Below are 22095 nucleotides of genomic sequence, written 5' to 3'. Positions count from 1 at the left end.
CTCTCTAATAGAGGCCAGGATGATACAGAAGAGGCAGAGTTCAGATATTTTTTTTTTTTTTAGGAAAGATGCGGTGGATGAGCATTATAGGGTTTTATATCAAATTATGCTAAGCTCTAACTAAGAGTTGTTGTAACAACATGAAACTCTCGGGCATTTTTTTAACACCGACATTAGCTCTTGAAAGCAATCATTAATTACTTGCTTGTTCTTATTTAGACGCTTGGAGAGAATTAAACAGGTGTTAAGATACTTCAGCAACTCTTTTAATAACTATAAACATGATTTGGGGGGTGGGGTGGGATCAAACCCCATGAGCTCATATTTTTAATTTTTAATTTTTTTTTTAATATTATGTCCGAACTCCACAGTCACCACATTGGTTGTAAATACAATCATTGATGACGTGTTTTAGAAGTTTATGCAAGCATTACATGTGCCACTGGCAAGAATGGTTCCGTTTCATAACCCGCTGTTTTTATTATTTGAATTATATGTGTGTAAGCACCGACGAAAAAATATAATAAGAATACAATAAAAAAACATATTAAGATTCATACGAGAATTACAAATGACACGCTTTTAGTTACTGGATGCTAGCTCCAACTTATATTTTAATTAGATATTAGCCACAATTTCTATTTTAAACTCATAATTCTCTGTTATCTAATCTGATGTGGGATTATATATACTCTCGTATTAATAACCTTAACCAAGGTAATGCTAGTGCAACCTATATTTAAATTATATTGGTCAAATATTTAATTTAAATACTGAATCCAATGTTTTGACCATAAAAACGATATTAATAACCTATATTTAAATTACAAAGTTTTTGTTTTGTTTTGGTCGACTGACTAATCGACTGATGAGGTCATCAGTCGATCGATCAAGTCATCAGTCGACCGACGAGCTGGATACTGACTCTAACGGTCAGCTCATCAGTCGACTGACGGCCCAATGACTAGTTTTTCCAGGTTTCTATTTTTTTTATCTTTTTGTTGGTTTTGTTGGTTTTTTCTTGGCTTTGGGGTTTCTTATAAATACCCCCACATATCCTTAGTTCAAAGGTTTAGAAAAGTTTATACAAGTTTACAAAGGTTTAAAAGGGTTTAAAGTTTGTTTAGTATTTGTTTACAAGTTTGTGAATAAATTTTCATAAGAGCTAGAAGAGAACATCATTTGGTGTTTGAGCTTCAACCCATCTCTCTCTCTCTCTTGTTATTCATTGGAGAAGTTTTCTAAACTCAAACTCTAGCTTTACATTTATATACTTGTTTGATTATCATTGTTTTAAGCTAGATTTCATATTTGAGTTTAGTTTTGATTTCACTCATTGTTTACACACACCCACTTGAGCTTAAGTATTTTCATACATAGTATTATTAGAGTTGTGAGAGTTGTAACAATTGAGTGTGAGCCTACATTGAGTTCTCATCTATTGTAGAGAACAAATCTTGTTGTTTCGAGCTTTAATTGTGAGGATTCACTTTGTATTACACTAGTACACCAAGAGGAGTGTGTGGTGAAAGACGGTGTCGTCCCAAGAGGAGTGAGGTAGGTGGTAATACCTAGAGAGAGGTTGTAATTCCTAACACTTGAGGGAAACACGGGCTAGAGACAAACACTTGAGGTGGCAACTAGTGTGTTTACATTGTGAGTGATTGTAAAGTTTTTGGTGAAATAGAAAACCGAGTGTGAGGTGTAAACGTTATTCGGGTGAGCGTAGAAAACCCGATTATAATAGTGGAGATCTCCTCGAGGTGAGGAGCAGAGACGTAGGTCGTGGGGACCGAACTCTGTGATCATATCGCTTGTTTGAGTTTTTATTAGCGCATTTATTTTTATGTTCATCTTATATTACCTTTGTCAATTGCTCATTGTTTATATTCCCACTATCTTGTTTGTTTATTTTGTCCTTGTTTGTATATTCTTGCGTATATATCTTGTAGTATATCTAATTTGATCGGATATATTGTTAGTAAGTTTTAATCGGTATAAAATCGGATTAGATTAGCATAAACCCTATTCACCACTCTCTAGGGTTCTTTCCTAGTGGCATTAGGGGGTTTTTAATTGTTACTCAGATACCAAACCGAATCTCTCTCTTATGTACATATCACTATAGAGAATCCTCCTATTTTAATTTTCTGTTGAATGTATGGAATAGAAAATACAAATTTGGATGGAGTGTGACCCATGTTACTAAAAGTATTTATCAAATCTCTTCCTATCTAACGGAACGCTATTGGATCAAATGACAAAGACATTGTTGAGAAAGAGATGGCTTTCCCCGATGAAATAAAACATTTGATTCATGTAACAGGAGAAAGATTTCGCATCCCTTAGCCGTAAAGATATGTGGCCATGAAAAAGGGATTAAGTGGAACATAATTGGTCGGGTCGTAGAGTCGGGAAAACATCCAACAACTATTCCATTCTCATTGTCCATTGAGCCCGCTCTGAATAATCCCCCTTTTGTCAGATTATTACCACTGTAATCATAAAAAGCTATTTTTTCAGGAATTTTAGACCAAGCTTCTGATAAACTCAAATTTTCGGCTAGTCCGGTTAGATCTGTTCCTGGGAGTACCGTCAAAGAAGGAATCTCTTCCAGCCATTTCGTTTTAGGATGTGAAAGTGTGTTTCTCTCTATAAGAACAGTGTGTTCCCCCTTTAAATTTCTAAAAGTTATAAAAAAACCCTGAGAAATCAGGATAGTGTAGATAAATCCCAAAAAATTAAAATCTACATTTATGCCCCTAAAAAGTTGAAATTGTAAAAAAATCCTTTAAAATCTAAAAATTATAAAAAATCCCTAAATATTCTAAAACTAGAAATGACCCCTAAAAATCATAAATTTCAAATAATCCCTTATAAAACTAAAAAAATATAAATAATCCCCTTTAAATATAAAAATTACAGCACCTCTGAAGAATCCAAAATTCAAACAAACGCTTAAAAGTATGAAAATAAAAGAAACAATAAAAATAAAAAAATGAAAAATAGCACCCTTAAAATTTTAAAGTGCAAATTGCCCCTTAAAAATATGACATTTTCAAATTGACCCTTTAAATATAAAAATTACAAAAGATACAAAAAATACAAAAAATCTAAAATATTTTAAAATTTACAAACAACTTTTTTAAAACATAAAGGGTTCTTACATGAAAAAGGTAAAAATTATAAAGGGTCCTTACATGAAAACCACCTTAATTTTGCCCAATTTGTAACTTACCATCATTATTACTTTTTATTTAAACCATATTAGTTGCTTACATGTTCTCAATGTCACATTTTTTGGTATTCCATATTCTTAAAAATATGAAATACTATGATACCCTTAGTCTAAATCAAAAAAAAAAAAGAGGAGGAGAGGAAGGGGGGAGGAGAAGGAGGGGAAGTTGCAGGGGTCGATGGATTAGGACGGAGGAGGAGGTTAAGGCAACGGTTAGGTCATGGGCGGGAGGAAAGGAGGGAGAGGGCAGGTGGGGGGAAGGGGGGGAGAGAGAGCTGAGAGACGACGATGAAGAAGAGAAAGGAGGAGGAGGGAGATAGGAAGGGAGATGAGTGGGGAGGATAGAAGGAAAGTGGTTAGGATTTGGAGAGATCCTAGGAATGGAGGAGATGGTGGAGGAGGCAGAGGATCAAGAGGAGATGGAGAGGAGAGGGAAAAGATGAGATGAGGGAGAACGGGGAGGGGGAGAGGGGATGTAAGGGGTGGGAGAGAGTTGAGGAAAGGAAGAAGGTGGAGAGAGGAGAGCAGTAAAACGGGTATATTTAAATTTTTTTGGGCTAAAGTGTCAAAAATGTTACTTATGAACGTGTAAGTGAACCAAGGTGGTTTACATAAAAAAAAGTTAATAAGTTACAATTTGGATAAAAATTAAGACGGTTTTCATGTAAAAACCCAATTATAAACATTTGTTATTGAATTCTTTTATCAAAAATTATTGGGGGTTAACTAACAGAGAGCGAAACTTATTGAGGTATCGGCCAAAATTTATCATAGGGTATTTTGGTCATTTAACTATACATTAACTAAAGAGTAAATTTTAGGGAGTTTTTTTTACCAAAAGTTACTGGGGCTTTAATGGAAGTTTCAAAGATATTGGGGATTTAGGTCAAACACCTAAACTTATTTTGGTGTTTAGTAAAATGTACACATACTTTAATTTTGGTTTTTTATATATTCCCCAAAATCGTAGGTGTTTTTAAGTTTGACCCAAATAATGACAATTGTAAATTAACCTTAGAAATTGCTTTATTCTCTCAATTTACCTTTCACCTATGCACAACCCTCAACGTTCGCTACAACATCAAAATTTTAACGCGGTGAAAGTCAAAAGATGTTTGGCAATTATACAAAATTAATAAATTAAGGGGCTATTTGGTTCGTTTCCTAAATATAGGGAAATGCATTTCCTTGTAAAGAAACACAAATTTTGTGTTTTTCAAACTTTTCCAAGAAATAGATTGTTTTGGTTTGGTTCGCACATAAAATGGTGCGAAACCAATATATTTACTTTTCTTGTGTTTGATTTGCATTAAAAAAAGGGAAAACTTTTGTTGATTTGATATTTTCCACTTTTCTTGTGTTTTGTTGGTTTTAAAGGAAAGTGTTTATGGTCACCATGGTAAGATTACCTCCAACTATAGACAAATTTATTTGTGCTCATTATTGGAGGCAATCTTAATCATATAAAAGTACGAATGTAAAATGAACAAATAATAATATCCCGAATGAATTATAATTTTTTGTTTGTATTAATGAAGTCATACAAAACCTGAAATAACATGAATCAATTACTATGAACTACATAGCTGATTTGACCTGAAATATACCTGTTTGAGATGAAAAAATCACACGAAACATGTTTTCCAAGAAAAAAGAAACAAGACTTGTAATAACCAAATTATTCATAAATTTATGAAATACGTACCTTAATTAGCCAAAAATTCTTCTGAAACCTATAAAAACATATAAATGACCTGAATAGCCATAAATATGTATATAACATAGCAAATCGCATCAAACATGATAATTTATTCATGTTGATGAACTTTATGTGCAAAAATTATTTGAAAATATGTCTTGGCATCATGTCAAATATGTAAAACTCCATGAATTTGAAAATATTTTGATAAATAATAATAAATATGTTATATAGTGATAAATAATATTTATTAATGTTTAAGTATGCTAAAAATTGATTTGAGATCAATTCAATGTATATATGTGAATATAGGAGTGAAATCATGCACTATATACACGAGCCTAAAATATGGAAAAACGACTAGTTAAGAGTATATGTATTTTATACAATGATGCAGTTGGAATATGGAAAAACTAAAAAAACCAAAGTTGTAGTTCTCTTTAATAGCTTTCCAACAAATCTTAAATTACCTCATTCTAAGATCAGTTGAGAAAATTACAACCAAAATACCGAAGGTGGTTTTCCCAGTCAGACTAGGTTTCCTGGTTCGGTTCAAACGAGTTTGTTTTGGGTTTACCTCTATAAATACCTGTATTTTTTTTATGAAAATTCATCTATTTTATCATATCTCTAAACCCTAGCAGCCATCATCTCCCCTCAAAAACCCTAGATATTTTCCTTATGAATTTTGATAGCTTTGTGAAGCACAATACCGATATGAGGGCGAGTTTCATCTCTGCTAATCCCTCTCTCTGTTTTAAAATATTTTTAAAAAGTTTTTAATAAGTTTTATAGAGTCTAATTGATTAGTTTGTGTATAAAAAGCAAATCGTTTGTATTATGTATATAAATACTAAGTATTTTCATGTTAAAGAGATTAAGAACGAATTTACAGAAGTGTTTCAAGATCTGAAGATGATTAAAACATTATTTATCTAAATTTAGATGTTTTATTCTTCGTTTTGAGTTTTCGTGCATGATTGAGGGTTTAAATATAATTTCTTGTGCAAATAATCATGTTTTATATGTTGAAATTGTTCCCAGTGATGTTAATCTGCTATTTTTAATGTTTCATGTTGTTTAACTGAGATTTTGTAAGTTTAATCGTCATAGTGATGTTTCATGCATGTTTAAGGGTTTAAGCATGTTTATTTTTACAATTAATCATGTTATTGGTGTTTAATAATTCTTAGAGATGATGATTTACAGTTTATAATATTTTATGTATGTTTCAGTATGATTTAAACATGTTTAAATCACAAAAATATGACACGAACACAACTATGCAGAAACCTACATAATCTAGAAAAATTAGGTTTGGTCGACCGTGCCTAAGCGACGGTCGACCGTGCCTAAGCGGCGGGCGGCCGCGTGCTAGGCAGGAGCCTAGGCAACCCCTGAACCCTGTCCGCGGTCGACCAACGCCAATTATACGTCGACCGCCATTTCTTGTTATAGCCTGTGCATATCTGTAATATATTATTTTGACTCTCGAGAGAGTTTCTCAATTTTGTACTATTATATTTTGATGTTTAGGAGTTGTTTAACACCCGGAATATTGGTGAATACCAGTTTTTGATACGCACACCAAGATATGTGCACGTACACTTAGTTTATGTTGTTTTGCATGTACTGTCGAGATATTTGACACACGTTGAGTTGATAAAAGTGAATTAACATATGATAAAGTATTGATCATCAATTATGGATGCTCAGTATAGTTGTTTATCTCGTAATGAGACCTCGGCTGTACCATACTAGGTGTATTTGATTGTTTTCCCCGTAACGAGACCTCGGTTGTACCAAATACTCGAAGGTGATCGGTGTCTGTTTTTCGGGTTGGGCTGAGGTGCCTATTCACTGTTGTAAGATCATCTGAAAGCATATCTAGAAATAGGGAGATAAAACCTATTACCGTAGGATGAATGAGCATATTCGGAAATAGGGAGATAAAACCTATTACCGTAAGGACGATTGAGTAAGGAAGTTAAACCCACATGATATTATGAGAACCTTACGAAAGTATCGTTATTTTATGTAGTCGAATTAGGGAGATAAAACCTAATGCCGCAGAGTGATTGAGTAAGAACCTTACAAAAGTATCGCTATTGCACGTGGAGATGCATATATATCCGCTGTACGATCATCTGGATGCATCATCTGGAAATAGAGAGATAAAATCTATTGTAGCAGAACGATTGAATAAGGACATTGAATCTACATGATATTGTGAGAACTTTACAAAAGTATCGCTATTTCATGTAACCGGATTAGGGAGATAAAACCTAATGCCACAGAGCGATTTAGTAAGAACCTTACAAAAGTATCGCTATTGCACATGGAGATGAATATATACATATTTTACAGTGATAGTTTACACTCATGTTAGATTACCCAAGAGTAGGGTACTTTCTTTGGTATGTGGCATACATGATATGGCCTATGATGTTTTGAGTTGTGAGATATTCTTTTATTATTACGTCAACTATTCGAGGGTAGTTCGAGATGTGACTATATAGTTGAGCTTTGAAGTATTTTCTTTTGAGTGTTGTTTTCATTCATAGAGTTAGAATTGGTATTTATGGACTCACAATTTGAGACATATGATATATACATGAGAGTTTTCTTGTTTGAATTATTTCGCTCGACGTACTAGTCTCGTGTTATGGATTTCTAATTATTGATTTCCTTTAGATTGTTTATCTCTAGTTTGATGTTAATGTTTAGGTATCTACAATTTAAGACATATGATATATACATGAGAGTTTTTTTATTTGGATTATTTTGCTCGACGTACTATGTCTCATTTTGTAGATATCTAAATATTGATTCCATTAGGTATGAGAAAAATAATCTAGGTAGACTATGCTTAATAGGTAGAGCCTCTACTTCATCTAGTAGCCCTTCCCTTGGGGGCGGATGGAGGTGATCTTACTGTAGCGCTCTGACGCTCTTGTTATTATTCTTTTTGTTTAAATTATCTCTTTCAGGCAGCTCAGAGTTTCGGAGAGCCGCAAGATGACGGAGTTCTAGCATAGTCGCTGTCGCGTAGTCTTAGTAGCTGAAACTCCACCGTATAGTTACGTTCATTGTTCAGACTTTAGAGTTGTATTCATTTTATAAAGGTAGAGTACCCTAGTATGAGATTTAGTTAATTCATGTTGAGACATTTTATTATTTCATATATCATATGTACTTTAGTTGAGACATGATTCTTTTATTTATGAGACATCTCCTTCTATATCATGTCTATTATTTTTACTTCCTCATTTTGTATGTTTTGTACCTTCACTTCTTATTAATTCTACTAGAGGACATTACTGTGATTAGTGAAACGTGTTAATATATTGTGTGGGTGCATGGTAGATTTGACAATCTGGATTTTACCTTGAACTGCAGACTTGTGTGAACCTTGGGACGTCACAAAATAAATCAGCCACATGTATATGAGAATTATGGCTGTGGGCTCAGAACTTGTTCAATATCATCATTGTTAGTCATCCAATGCAATATCAACAGATATTGTAGGTTACTAATCTCAAAAAAATTAACAATCATCATAGCCTAAATTGAATACCCACAAATAGTATCAAAATCAACAAATCCGGCCGAACACCCACAAACAATATCAAAATTAACAAACACAACAAACCCGACTGAGCACAAAAACTGGTCATATATGCACAAAATAAGGTCACATGTGCACAAAACAGTCCACAAATAGTAAGGACAAAACAAAACAAACCTATACACAAATAGAATAACCAAGTGCCTGGACATAAACAACCCAGAAAAACATTGCCTGGACACAAATCGATGAACACAAAACTAAGCACAAACAGTGCGAAAAACCTGAACACAAATAGAACTCCAAGTGACTGAACACAAACATAGCACAAACTTGAACATCAGGAAATCTGGTATGCATAAACATGAACACAAAACATGCTCATGTAGACTGTTTTGCACAAACATGAATAGAACCTGATGATAAGGAGGCTGTTGTGCACAAACATGACCACAAAACATGCTCACAAACCTAAGCATATATGAATGAGCAGCACCTCTTACAAAACTAGTCATATATGCACAAAATCTAGCTGAGAACAAACCTGAACAAAACATCATCCACAAAACATATCACAAATAGAACGTGAACAAAAGGGCATCCACAAAACAGAATAGGACAGAACCTGAACACAACCAGGCTCCACAAAACAGGAACATGTCACAACCTGAAAACAACCAGGCTCACAAACAAAACAAAAGAGCATCCACAATGTAACAACTTAAACACAACCAGGCTCACAAACCAGGCTCACGAACTTGAGCATATAGGCTCACAAACCAGGCTCATAACTTGAGCATATAGGCTCACAAACCAGGCTCACAACCTGAACACAACCAGCTCACAAACATGATGTGTTGGGTGCTTCCTTAGGCGGAGGAGTGTACTCATCATCCAAAATGTGTACTTGAGGGGATTAGGGAGAATGCATAGGTGAGTTCGCCTCATCTCTAAGATTTATGGACTCACTACGGCTAAAATTTTCCCAAGCATCACTAGCAAATTGTCTTGTAGCTTGATCATCCCCGATGATAAGGGCGAGATCATCATAGATTAATAATGCCTCAAGGGTTTATTGACGTATTGTTTAAGCTTAGCATTTTTAAAGCTCTTGTTTTGAAAAGTATAGTTTAATTAATTTAATGAAAATAAGAAAAAGAAATGAAAAATATATATTCTTTAACCAGAGTTTATTTACCTCAATCCACATATCCAACATTCAGGATCCATGATGACAGTCTTCGTACTATCATCCCATCTGGCACCACTAAGATTACGACAAGTTTCTATATCATGGAATATTGTACGTAGAGTTTTGATGCGCTGCATGATATTATCTCACTTAAAAACTGTGTTAAACTTCTCATTGATATGTTGAAAAGCCATATGAAAAGCGATTCTCTTAAAGCTTTTGTCGGGTTTGTAACACTTTCTTACCAAGTCGATCAGAAATAGAATGAGCTCATCATCATAATGGGAATCCCAAAACAAATGTTTGGACCCTTGAGAACCACCAGCTTCACTATTTTTTTTGATGTGATGTTTTTTCTCTTCTTCTTTGGATTTGATGATGTTTCTACCCCTTCTTCTATGAGGTCTCATTTAGAACCTGATTCAAGAGTTGAGCCATATCCACTAGTGGGAGAAAGTTGCATCCCACTAAGATTAGGACTATAAAATTGTGGAAGCAAAGTTCGAAAAGTATCTGCTATCATGGAATGACATGTTCGGGTATGCTTGAGGTGGTTGTACAAAGTACGATTGCTGAAATGGAAAATATCCACCATCACTATGATGCATGGATTGAGGGGATTGAGGTGGTGGGGGAGGTGATGGAACTACACCCTTTTCTTTTTTATTATCTCTCCTACTTAGTGATGCATTATCAGCCATTACTAATTAAATAGAGAAAGTTAGATAACTGAAAAAAGTAATACATGAATTAAAAGCAAAACATAATAACTGGAAATAGAGTTAAAGAGTACATATATGAGCATGAATAGAACCACAAAAATTAATATCAAGTCTCTGTGGTTACACCATGATTATACTTATCACAGTAGTCCACCCACATCGCCCAGACAATATCATCCCCAAGAGTCTTTCACTCATTTCTTGATTCGGTTTGCTCTCTTTAGGTTTGATTTTGAGTAAAATCAACTTAACTATTGTCATTCTCATTTGCCACCTCACCATTAATGTATTCATTAAATTCATCACCGTTGAGTAGTTCAACATTTGGATCCACAGTTACAATGAAATTATAGAGTACCGTGCATGCCAATATGATATCTACTTGTATAGGAAAAGAATAATGCGGCTTAGCACACAAAATCTTGAAACGATTCTTCAATGTGCTAAATGCAGATTCAATCTTAGACATCAATGAAGAATGTCTTAGATTGAATAATTCAATGAAAATAAGAAAAAGTATAGTTTAATTAATTCAATGTCTTGTTCTGAAAAATATAGTTTAATTAATGTCTTGTTCTGAAAAGTATAGTTTAATTAATTCAATGAAAATAAGAAAAAGAAATGGAAAAAATATATTCTTTAACCAGAGTTTATTTACCTCAATCCACCTATCCAAACATTCAGGATCCATGATGACGGTCTTCGTACTATCATCCCATCCGGCACCACTATGATTACGATAAGTTTTTATATCATGAAATATTGTACGTAGAGTTTTGATGCGCTGCATGATATTATCTCACCATCAATGTCTTGTTCTAAAAAGTATAGTTTAATTAATTCAATGAAAATAAGAAAAGAAATGGAAAAAATATATTCTTTAACCAGGGTTTATTTACCTCAATCCACCTATCCAAACATTCAAGATCCATGATGACAGTCTTCGTACTATCATCTCATCCGGCACCACTAAGCTTACGATAAGTTTCTATATCACGAAATATTGTACGTAGAGTTTTGATGCGCTGCATGATATTATCTCACTTAAAAACTGTGTAAACTCGTCATTGATATGTTGAAAAGCCATATCAAAAGCAGTTCTCTTAAAGCTTTTGTCGGGTTTGTAACACTTTCTTACCAAGTCGCTCAGAAATAGAATGAGCTCATCATCATAATAGGAATCCCAAAAAAAATATTTGGACCCTTGAGAACCACGAGCTTCACTATTTTTTTTGATGTGGTGTTTTTTCTCTTCTTCTTTGGATTTGGTGATGTTTCTACCCTTTCTTCTATGAGGTCCCGTTTAGAACCTGATTCAGGAGTTGAGCCATAACCACTAGTGAGAGACAGTTGCACCCACTAAGATTAGGACTATGAAATTGTGGAGCTAAAGTTAGAGAACTTAGCATGTTCGTATATGATCCTAACTGATGGTGCATCAAAAAGTAGCTGCTATTATGGAATGACATGTTTTGGGTACGCTTGAGGTGGTTGTACAAAGTACGACTGCTGAAATGAAAAATATCTACCATCACTATGATGCATGGACTGAGGGGATTGAGGTGGTGGGGGACGTGATGGAACTACACCCTTGCATTTTTTATTATCTCTCCCACTCAGTGATGCATTATCAGCCATTACTAATTAAATAGAGAAAGTTAGATAACTGAAAAAAGTAAAACATGAATACATGAATTAAAAGCAAAACATAATAACGGGAAATAGAGTTAAAGAGTACATATATGAGCATGAATAGAACTACAAAAATCAATATCAAGTCTCTGTTGTTACACCATGATTATACTTATCACGGTAGTCCACCCACATCGCCCAGGCAATGTCATCCCTAAGAGTCTTCCACTCATTTCTTGATTCAGTTTGCTCTCTTTGGGTTTGATTTTGAGTAAAATCAACTTAACTATTGTCATTCTCATTTGCCACCTCACCATCAATGTCTTCATTAAATTCATCACCGTTGAGTAGTTTATCATTTGGATCCACGGTTATAATGAAATTATGGAGTACCGTGCATGTCAATATGATATCTACTTGTATAGGAAAAGGATAATGCGGCTTAGCACACAAAATCTTGAAACGATTCTTCAATGTGCTAAATGCAGATTCAATCTTAGACATCAATGAAAAATGTCTTAGTTTGAATAGTTCCCTTCTATTTGTAGGTTTTTTTTTACCCGAATGTTCTTTCAAATAATATCAAACACCTCGGTATGGAGAGATGAAACCTACCATGGTTGGGTACCTAGCATCACACAGATAGTATTTGCCTATAATTTTATTGAGAAAATTGTTAAGTAAATTAAGTTTGAATATTAAACTTAAAAAAGTCATAATGTTAAGTCTTTATTTAATTACCATCATAGACTTTCAATCTATGTGGTTGTGGTCTAGATAATGGATCCTAAAGAATCCTATAATCATTTGCAAACCCCTCCTAACCTGCTAAAATATATGTGAACAGCTTGTTTGGGGTGCAAGCTGCAAGCACATTCTGTGTAATACCTTTGCGACCTCGAAAGCGTGCAACAAGATTAATCAGAAGCATTACATCAACATGTGTCTCATCTATCATTCCAATGCAATTCTATAATACGTGTATCACACACCTAAATTAAAATTTACTTTTATTGATTATACATGTAAATATGCTTAAAGTGTAGATATACCTTGAAATAAGGGTATTATAATGAGTTGTTAACGATCTCTTGGGGAATGTCATTGGGGGCTTATCTCAGATACTGTCCATACAGGCAAATAATTGATTGTGATACCTTGTTGAAATATCTACCAACTGTCTCCCCTGATCTTATAAAATATAAGATCTGATAATGCGATTTTTAAATTTATGACCCAAAATGTTCAGTGTCATGATAAGTTGTTCTTTCACTGTTGCATTCCTTGAGTCTTTTAGCAGGCTATTGTTCCTCATTTTACTCGCTAGTTTAACAAAAGCACAACTCCGCATTCTAATATAATTTACGCAACTATCACTAAAACTATTATAATTTCACTCCATGTGTTTAACTCTAGCCCTCTCTTGTCTTTTTTCCCCACTTGGACCACGACGAATTGATTTACGTCTAGCTTACATTCTCCTTATGACTGTAATTATTATATTAAAAATGGACAGTGCATCACCTTGAACCATATTAACAACACTTTGTTCATCAAAACAATCCCCATCACAATCCATCTACGATGCCAAAAATCATTATCCAGTTAGAAACTAAGTAGAATTCTAACAAAATATGAATGAATTGTAATTTACAAAAATTAATGATAAACCAACAAGATTATAAACTGATATACTTTTTATGATTACAAACTGATATATTTTAATAGATATGACATGTAACCTTGTTTATGTAGGAATTGTGTTTGTTTATTTGCATTGTGGAAATTTTTACGTAACTCAAAAATCGAACAAATTGCTATATTTTCAAAGATGACAAACTGATATATATTCATAGATATGACATGTAACATTGTTTATGTAGAAATTGTGTTTGTTTATGTGCATTGTGGTATTTTTTACATAACTAAAAAATCGAACAAATTGCATATTGAAGATGTGTGAACATTCATGTGATGTGAACAAATTACTAATTACCAACATGGATTACTGCAATATCTAAGCAAAAAAATTACAGTAACATAAATAGCATTTAAAAATATCAAAGATCTGAACTTTTAGCTCCTAAAATGAAAAAAATTGCCTTTCGAAATCTTAAGGCAACAACAAATATCAAGAGCCAACACATCCATCAATAGATCCATCAGATTCACCAAAAAAAATAATGTTCCACAACATCTTCATACTATCTAACAATTAGAAAATTAATCAAATTAAAAAATTTGCAAGCAACAACGCTAGCATAGCTTGGATCTAAGATTTTACAGTAACATAAATAGTTGTAAAATAAACTAATAATTTGAAAATAAAAAAAAAAAACATTTTTTACCTTGATTTCGGAAGCAAAAGCACCAACAAAGCTCAGATCTGAATTTTTCAAAGCAACCCCACTACATAATATGAGATCGAGGAGGATATATCAACGAATTTTTTCAGCAGCTGAACACCGTCGGCAAAAAGCTCAGCCGCCGCTCCCGCCCCCCGCCATATTCTCTGAAGAAATGCCCAAGCTGCGGCCGCGAGTATATTTCTGACGGGAGCAGGAGGCAAAGTAGGTACACTCTAGAATTACAAAGCAAATCAACGAGGCGAGAAAAAATTGCGATTGTGGCGCCAGGGTTTCGTCGATTTTTCTCGGCTGGGAGAAAGGGAAATGGGGGAGAGGAAAAAAGCCGAGGTGGCGGCGTTTTCAGCTTCGGTTTCCCTCTTCAACCCTAGCGAACCAAAGTGACGAAAATAAAAGAGCGGAAACAAAAAATCCCACGTGAAGGTGGTGTCCACGAGCTTTTAAAGCGAACCAAACAGCCCCTAACAAGAAATTGATGTCTGTAGACTGTAGTTCAGGAAAGAAAGGGCAAAACTGAAAATGAGACAAGGAAACATAAACGGACCCCACTCTCCTCGAACCGTGACACGTTGACACCTCTCCCAAACAGAACCGGTTTGTCAACCGGCTACAGCCGGTCACCCAGATAAAACCCCTTATCCCCTCGCTCTCCCGTCATCCCCCGCGATCCCTCACAACACTCTCATCAGTACGAAGAAAAGGGAAGGGGCAAAAAAATAAAAAAAGCAAAAAAAAGGGAAAAAAAAACCCTCATTCCCATTAAAATCCCCAGTTTATTCCCCCCCTCTTCACTCGTTCTAGGGTTTCACGCCTTCGATCCGAGCGCCGTTCTCGAGATTCTAGGGTTTTCACCGCCACTTTCGGCAATGTCTCGCAGCAATTCATGGATTCTCCTCGATTTTGGAGCGAAACCCTAGTTTCAGTTAGTCCGTCGGTTTCCTAGGGCGTCGAGCTAATCCAACTGCAGTTGGTTTTTTTTTAAAATAGGGCATTAGGGCGACAAATCTAAAGCTTTTTCTTTTGAAAGATTCTGGTGATGGCGACGGGATCGAACTGTGACCGTCCGATTGGACCTCGCACCAACTTACATTGCCATCGAAATCAAGGAAAAGTTTGGAGCAGGTAAAGTGGAGATCTGTGCTTAAAAGAGCCCCTTTTTGTTGGGTTTCGTTGCTTGTTTGATACGATGTCGGGAGCTCCGAAGCTGCGATCGATGAACGTGGCCGAGTCGGAGGCGAGGCCGGTGCTTGTGCCGGCGGGGAACAAGGCTAGGTCGCCGGCGAGCGGGAAAAAGCCGGCGGCCTCGAAGAATTTGGGCAAAGTGGAGGTAATTGACGAGGAGAAGAAGAAGAAAGGTTCGAATTTGGGCGCAGATCCGAAGAGTTCGAATGGGAGTTATAGTGCCGCTTCGATTTTGAGGAGGCAGGAGTGGTTGCTGAAATCGAATTTGTCGCTGAATGCTTCGTGTTCTTCGGATGCTTCGACTGATTCGTTTGTTAGCCGGGCGTCGACTGGGAGGATCGGGAGAGCAGGGTTTAGTGGTAGGAGGAGGCAGAGTTCTCCGAGACCCGAGAAAATTGCGGCGAGAATTATTCCTAACATGGAATCTGTGAATTTGGCGGAGCCGGGGCAAGGGGATGGAAAGAGGAGGTGCAGCTGGGTGACGTCAAATACCGGTACCCTCCTCGAGTCTTGGTCGTTACGTTTCTTGTTTCTTAGAACAACTTTTTTTTTCCTGTGATTATTTTGTGCATTGTTTCATAATTCGGAAATAGTCAGATTGCCTACTGGCTGCCCTTTTAAAATTTATGTTCGTCGGGAGAAACAAATAGTGTTCGTGCGAATTGGCTTGCTAAACTTTTATTCTGTGGCCTCTGGGGTAAGTTGCTGAGCCTTCTAGTTAGCAGAACAGCCGAGGGAAACCTTCCCGCGCCAGCCATTAAGATAAAACGTAGATATTATTGTGATTATTCACTCTGGTTTCCACTTGGAAATGTCTTACGGTTAATCTTAAAATAGTTACAACGGAGGAGTAAGATGGTTTTTTTTTAATAGTATTCAAGATTATACTACTTACAGTTTCACGATTGGTTTGCAGTCATGCTTTCTTCACCTGCGGGCATGCTTAAATACTTTTCTTGCCCGACTAATGTAGATATGCGCCACAGAATCTTCTTAATCAAACAAAAGAATACTAAAGAAGGAAAAGTTATGAACTTGGCAGATAGAAGAAGTCTGCTTTTGTTTTGAGGAGCACCACCAGTCTCTTAATCAAACTCAATAGTAGGAAAGCTCAGTGCATGTTGACCTGCGTTCCAAGTTTCTAACGTGACTTTTGTAACCAAAGTTAAGCTCCCAACTCCATATAATCTTTGTACATCCTGAACTTTATTACTCTTACCTGTACAGGAAAATGGATACTCTTCCTGATTTGATCTTTGAGTAGAAAATGCTTCTTATGCATGAATCTTAAAACTGGATGTTGATTCTGGAAGGAAAAACAAGAAGAAAAATTTACAATTATCTAGAAGGCGAGCATAAGACTGAGATTTCAATTCAGATTTTGTTTGCTCAACTGCCTTGCCTCGGTGTTATCCTTACATTTTTTTTTATTAAATTACATGAACTGAGCTTTGCAGGTTACCGAATTCACTTAGGGGAGCGTATATAAACATTAGTATATATTTGTATCTAGAATATTAGTGGATACAAAATTTAGTGCCATTTGCAGATGCTATGGCATGTTGACATAACTTATTTAACCTTAATGGGAAATTTGGAAATTTGTAACATGCATAAATAAGTGAACAGGTGAAGCAAATGTGATTTTAGATGTTCATAATCATCTTATTCTCATGTTACCTCCCATATATTCTGATTTTTGAGATTGCTTGAACTTATAATTTAATTATCACTTCAATGTCTTACCCAAATGCAGACTATTACTGCTGTTTGGCTTTTGGTTTTATTTTAATCTTTCATCTTGAGTTTTCTGCTGGTTCTCATTGAATTAAGATTCATGTGGCCTGAACATTTGCAATTTGTTTATTTCATGCCATTATTCATGTGTTTCAACAGATCCATGCTATGCTGCTTTTCACGATGAAGAATGGGGAGTTCCTGTCCATGATGATAAGTATGCAACTAATATGTTGTCGTTCAATCTGGGAGCTATATAAAATGCCACAAACTAACAGCGGTATAGGGTATCTGATATCATGAGCATCTTGCAGGAAACTGTTTGAGTTACTTGTACTCTCCAGTGCATTGGCTGAGCTTACATGGCCAGCAATCCTCAGCAAAAGGAACATATTCAGGTGCTTAGGTTACCTGCACCAAAAATCATAGCTATTCATCTATTGATATATCACGTCACATGATTTGTAACTGTTGTGGCATATATCATGTCCAACAGGGAAGTGTTCATGGATTTTGATCCTGTGCTGGTTGCTAAATTGAATGAGAAGAAGATTATAGCACAAGGAAGCACTGCCAGTTCATTGTTATCTGAAGCAAAGCTCCGCGCTGTCATTGAAAATGCACTTCAGGTTCTTAAGGTGTGTTCCTGTCTTTATTTTGCTTTCTTTTTCTTTTTTTCTTTTGTTTTCTGTTGCTTCGCATTTATTTACGTTGGCGTTATATTTGGACACTTTTAAAATTGAAGGTTTAGCCTACCACTTACAGCACTACAATGTGATTTATACTTTTTTGGATATTGGGTAAAATGTTGTTCTATGATTGCTGAGAAATTCAAATCCTTTATTCAGTCTTCCTTTCAATGTCATTTCATATTGATTAAGTTGGTGGAGATAGTTTGAAGATCTATATTGAAGTAGTAACAGTGGAATGGGGTGAGGAATCATGTTGGACGTTGGAGTCATGCAACTGATATTAGATGGGGGGAAATACCATATGTTGAATGCTGTAACACGGTTGCTTTCTACTATTTAGGCTATAATAACAACCAGCCTTACGTGAATTTACCGTTAAACTAATCTGCAGATAATGCAAGACATGTTAATCAGTTCCTGAACTTTTTTCAGCTTCTGTTCATGCCATATCGTTATCTATCCAGTTTTAGTCTTCATTTATGCATTGTATACTTGGTGCCCCTTCAACCAGTATTTGTATTTTGTTTCTGGTGAACCTTTTGACTTCTCTTGCATATTGTTGTACGCTGTATGAAACAGGTCCATTGAGTGTTCCTTATAATGTCATTTCTTCTGATAAGATTCTTTCAGAGTTCGCCGAACTTGGTATATCTTAAGTTGCCTGAGTTAATATATTTCTTATATTGAATCGATGCATCTGAGTTTCCTTTTTGTATGGAAAAAACCTTATTCCTTGAAATTGAATTATCCATAAAATTTGAAGTCTTCTGACGATTTTCCTCCCTTATAATAGTTACACTTTATGCTCCTGACTTTATTGTACTATCGTACAGATCATAGAGGAATTTGGATCATTTGACAAATATTGCTGGAGCTTTGTGAACCAAAAGCCAATCATCACCAGATTCCGCTACTCTCGCCAGGTTCCTGTTAAAACCCCTAAAGCTGATACGATCAGCAAAGACCTAATGAGAAGGGGGTTTCGAAGCGTGGGACCTACAGTCATTTATTCCTTCATGCAGGCAGCCGGCATAACCAACGACCACCTGATCAGCTGCTACCGCTTTGAAGAATGCGCCTCAGCAGCAGAAAGAGCAGACGATCAAGTTCAAGCTAGTAATAACAAGTGCACCGTTGGAGGAGGTGAAGGAAAAGGCGTTACGGTTTGTGAAGAGATGAGTATTATTGGCTTGGAGTTTGCTAGAGCTGTGGATGATACGAGTATACTACCACCCCCTTCATAGCATTAGGAGGTGCTGCTAGGTTTTAGGCGTGTGGTTTTGGGTGCCTACCATCTGTATGTGCGCTGTTGACAAAGAGGTGGTTGTTGTGTTGATCCTCTCTTGTGTATAAAACTTAACCATCTAATGCACCCTTGTCTGTAGATCTGTAGGTGCTCTAATGAATGCGTCTGATGATTCTTTTCTTTGCAGGGAACAGCAGTTAGGTGGCTGTGGCCCTGCACCTAATGATTGCTACAACCATAAAATTTGTCTCCTTCGTTTCTCATTATTCTGCCCTGCGTGTTCTTTTCTATTTTGACTTCTCTTTTGAGTGCATGACTCTTAGATTAGTGAGAGGCTCCATCTATATCTACCGTTACCGTGTATAATATGTTCACTGTTATGTATTTTACCAATGGTTTCGTGTGCGCCTACCGCGGGTCCGCTGATACGTGAGTAGTAGGTTGCAGACATAAACGTTATCTGTTCTTTGTTTGATGCATCTTAGGTACTTATAATTGAGTTTTTAATTTCCACTACCTCCAAATATTTGGAATTTTAATGTTAGTATCTAATTTCTTATTTTTTAGGCGTGCCTTCAATTTGAGGTCGGATCTATTAGAAATTTAACAAAATGATGTAGGATTCCCATTCTCTCTCTTCTTCCTTCGTCATTTTTTCCTTTTTTTTTTTTACATCCAAGAAAGTTTAAAACGGCCTCCCTGCTGCAGATAGGGCTCCCGTTTTTATTCTCCTACGCCCCATCCTTTTTGTTTATAATCCAAACCAGAATCGAATTCAAGATCGTGGGAGTCATAATTTTGTTTATAATCCAAACTAGAATCGAATCCAAAATTGTGGAAGTCATAATGAAATCTCCTAATCATCTGGGTTACCCGCAATGAGTTTTACCTGCTCCCCATCTTTGAAGCGGTTTTCTCTCGAGTAAAACAAGCATGTTTTATATGCCATTCATGCATGAACAAACCATTTATAATTTGTTCAATTGAAATATCAGATCAAGAATAGCTGGTATAAAGCAAAAACTGCAATTAAAAGAGTTTATTCGAAAAACATGTTCTGTTCTAGTTATATAGATTAAAAAGTCATGATGCTACAGAATTAAAAATTCAATTTTAATCCAGCCATTAGAAGAAGATAGAGCCTAATCTAGGGCTCTAACAAGCATGTGCAACGTAAACGAGCAATATATCATCAGACTCGTAAGCGTATGTTCTCCTTTGTTAGATAAAACACAAGCACCAACTTCAAACTACAGATGCCAAACTGTGATCTCTTTGTATCTTTTGACGCGTAGAAGGAAAATACATGACTAAATACAGCAAATAAACTATCCCAATCAATTCTTCTATGCACTTCATTTCCAATTATAATGCAAGTTATACCCCTCCTCAACATGAAATCACTAATATTCAGCCCCTTGATTCTTTGGTATTCTCTAATCCAGCAGGCTTCTGGAGGTCTCAGCAAATATACAATTTCCATTACACCTATTTTTCCACCTGCCTCAACTTTGGATGACACAAAGATGAAGGAAAAAAAATAAAAAGAGTTCGTTAAGTTTGAATAAGGGGACGCTACCAACAGAGCTCAGGTCAAACACTATACATGAGCATATACAACCTCTAACTTAAAACAAACCTGTTGATTCTACGAGTTTTGGACAGGAACTGCAGAACAATTTTCACTAAAGAGAGATCGGTTTACGCCGTCAGAATTGGTTCCACTGGCTTTCTCTCCAGAGGTTGAGTTGCATCCAATGCTTAGAAGCGTTTGTGCTGAATCCAGTGCTTTCTCTTCTCCTAGTTCTGAAGCTTTATCACCAGAGAATTCTTTATTGGTTTCGGTTGGGGGTTTATTATCAACTGAAGAGTCAGAAGTACGTGATTGCACATCCTTGGTTACCGATGTGGCAGCGGGGTTTCTTTGGTCACTGCCACATTTGATGGGAGGCTGGTCATGGTTGTGATTTCCCTCATAGGTTATTACAACAGCTTTGGCATCATCTGAAGCTCGTTCAACGTGTTTTCGAACAGGACATCCACTGTGAGTGCACCTGTAGTAGCTCCTGAGGATACAGAAGAAAAATAATCAGAGCAAGATAAAAACTTAACTCTACATCAGAGCAAGATACAAAGTACCAACCACATAAAAAAAATAAAGACATCCAAAAAAATCTGGGGTACTGGAACCATTCGACTCTAAAATTTTCATAGTCTATTGCTCACCTCACAACCAACCAACTACTAGAAAAGTTAAGTTCCTCTCACTGCTATTTTTTTCTTTTTCCTTTTTTAAGGTTTGATCAGACTCCACAAATGATGTGTTCAATATCCTTTATATTCACAAGACAAAGGAGGATGGTTGCATTAGGTAGTTGACAGCCAACATAAAACTTAGTCAGGCCTCTATAATATGAATACTGAAGAGGATTTGACGGGTGCGTTCCCATTCTGATGTAGCGTATCAATATGATCCTGATGCAATGCTAAGTAGGGGAGGGATCTTCTCTGCCGTTTCCCGAAACAATATGTTGTTCTGGTGGCCAAAGATGGTTTTCTATGGAGATCCTCAATGAGAGTGCTGCACCTACCCTACCTTGTTCCAGTGATAATTGAGCAAATACAAGCTAGGACTTTACATATACCATAGTGATTGACGTTTTCATTAGGATATGCTACAACAGAATAAAATGATGGGAAAACGGGAAAAAAATGAATAGAAGATTTAGAAGAATGATTAATATAATTTGTCATAAAAGCACCACACTGTGGCGGATCTAGGATTTCTTGAAAGCGGTGTCACCGCATAATTAATAATTAA

The 22095-nt window shown here is 35.9% G+C and overlaps 2 protein-coding genes across 6 annotated transcripts in view; one reads left to right on the top strand and one right to left on the bottom strand.

The window, feature by feature from the left end:
- On the top strand, positions 15090-19587 carry LOC109841247 (probable GMP synthase [glutamine-hydrolyzing]). Of its 2 annotated transcripts, XR_002247211.1 has the most exons (6): positions 15090-16093; positions 17496-17553; positions 17651-17734; positions 17833-17974; positions 18862-19348; positions 19462-19587. XR_002247211.1 is itself a non-coding variant. In XM_020410155.1 (5 exons), the coding sequence occupies exons 1-5, from the start codon at positions 15604-15606 to the stop codon at positions 19270-19272; spliced, it is 1185 nt and encodes a 394-aa protein (XP_020265744.1). In that variant the 5' UTR covers positions 15090-15603; the 3' UTR covers positions 19273-19454. The 2 variants fall into 2 exon arrangements, 1 of the variants encoding a protein (XP_020265744.1); XM_020410155.1 differs by lacking the exon at positions 19462-19587 and having other exon boundaries at positions 18862-19454.
- LOC109841246 (probable WRKY transcription factor 4) overlaps positions 20604-22095 on the bottom strand; it is a 24128-nt gene continuing 22636 nt past the window's right edge. For 3 of the 4 annotated variants that reach the window (XM_020410153.1, XM_020410150.1, XM_020410152.1), the window contains exon 4: positions 20604-21340. In XM_020410153.1, the coding sequence (XP_020265742.1) occupies positions 20923-21340 (418 nt within the window). In that variant the 3' untranslated portion in view covers positions 20604-20922. The remainder of the gene's footprint in view (positions 21341-22095) is intronic. The other variant, XM_020410151.1, reaches the window with a different exon arrangement.

This window comes from Asparagus officinalis, chromosome 5, assembly GCF_001876935.1.
Source record: "Asparagus officinalis chromosome 5, Aspof.V1, whole genome shotgun sequence".
Classification (NCBI taxonomy): domain Eukaryota; kingdom Viridiplantae; phylum Streptophyta; class Magnoliopsida; order Asparagales; family Asparagaceae; genus Asparagus; species Asparagus officinalis.
Note: the sequence above shows the minus strand (reverse complement) of the source record. Positions and strands in the feature narration are given on the sequence as shown.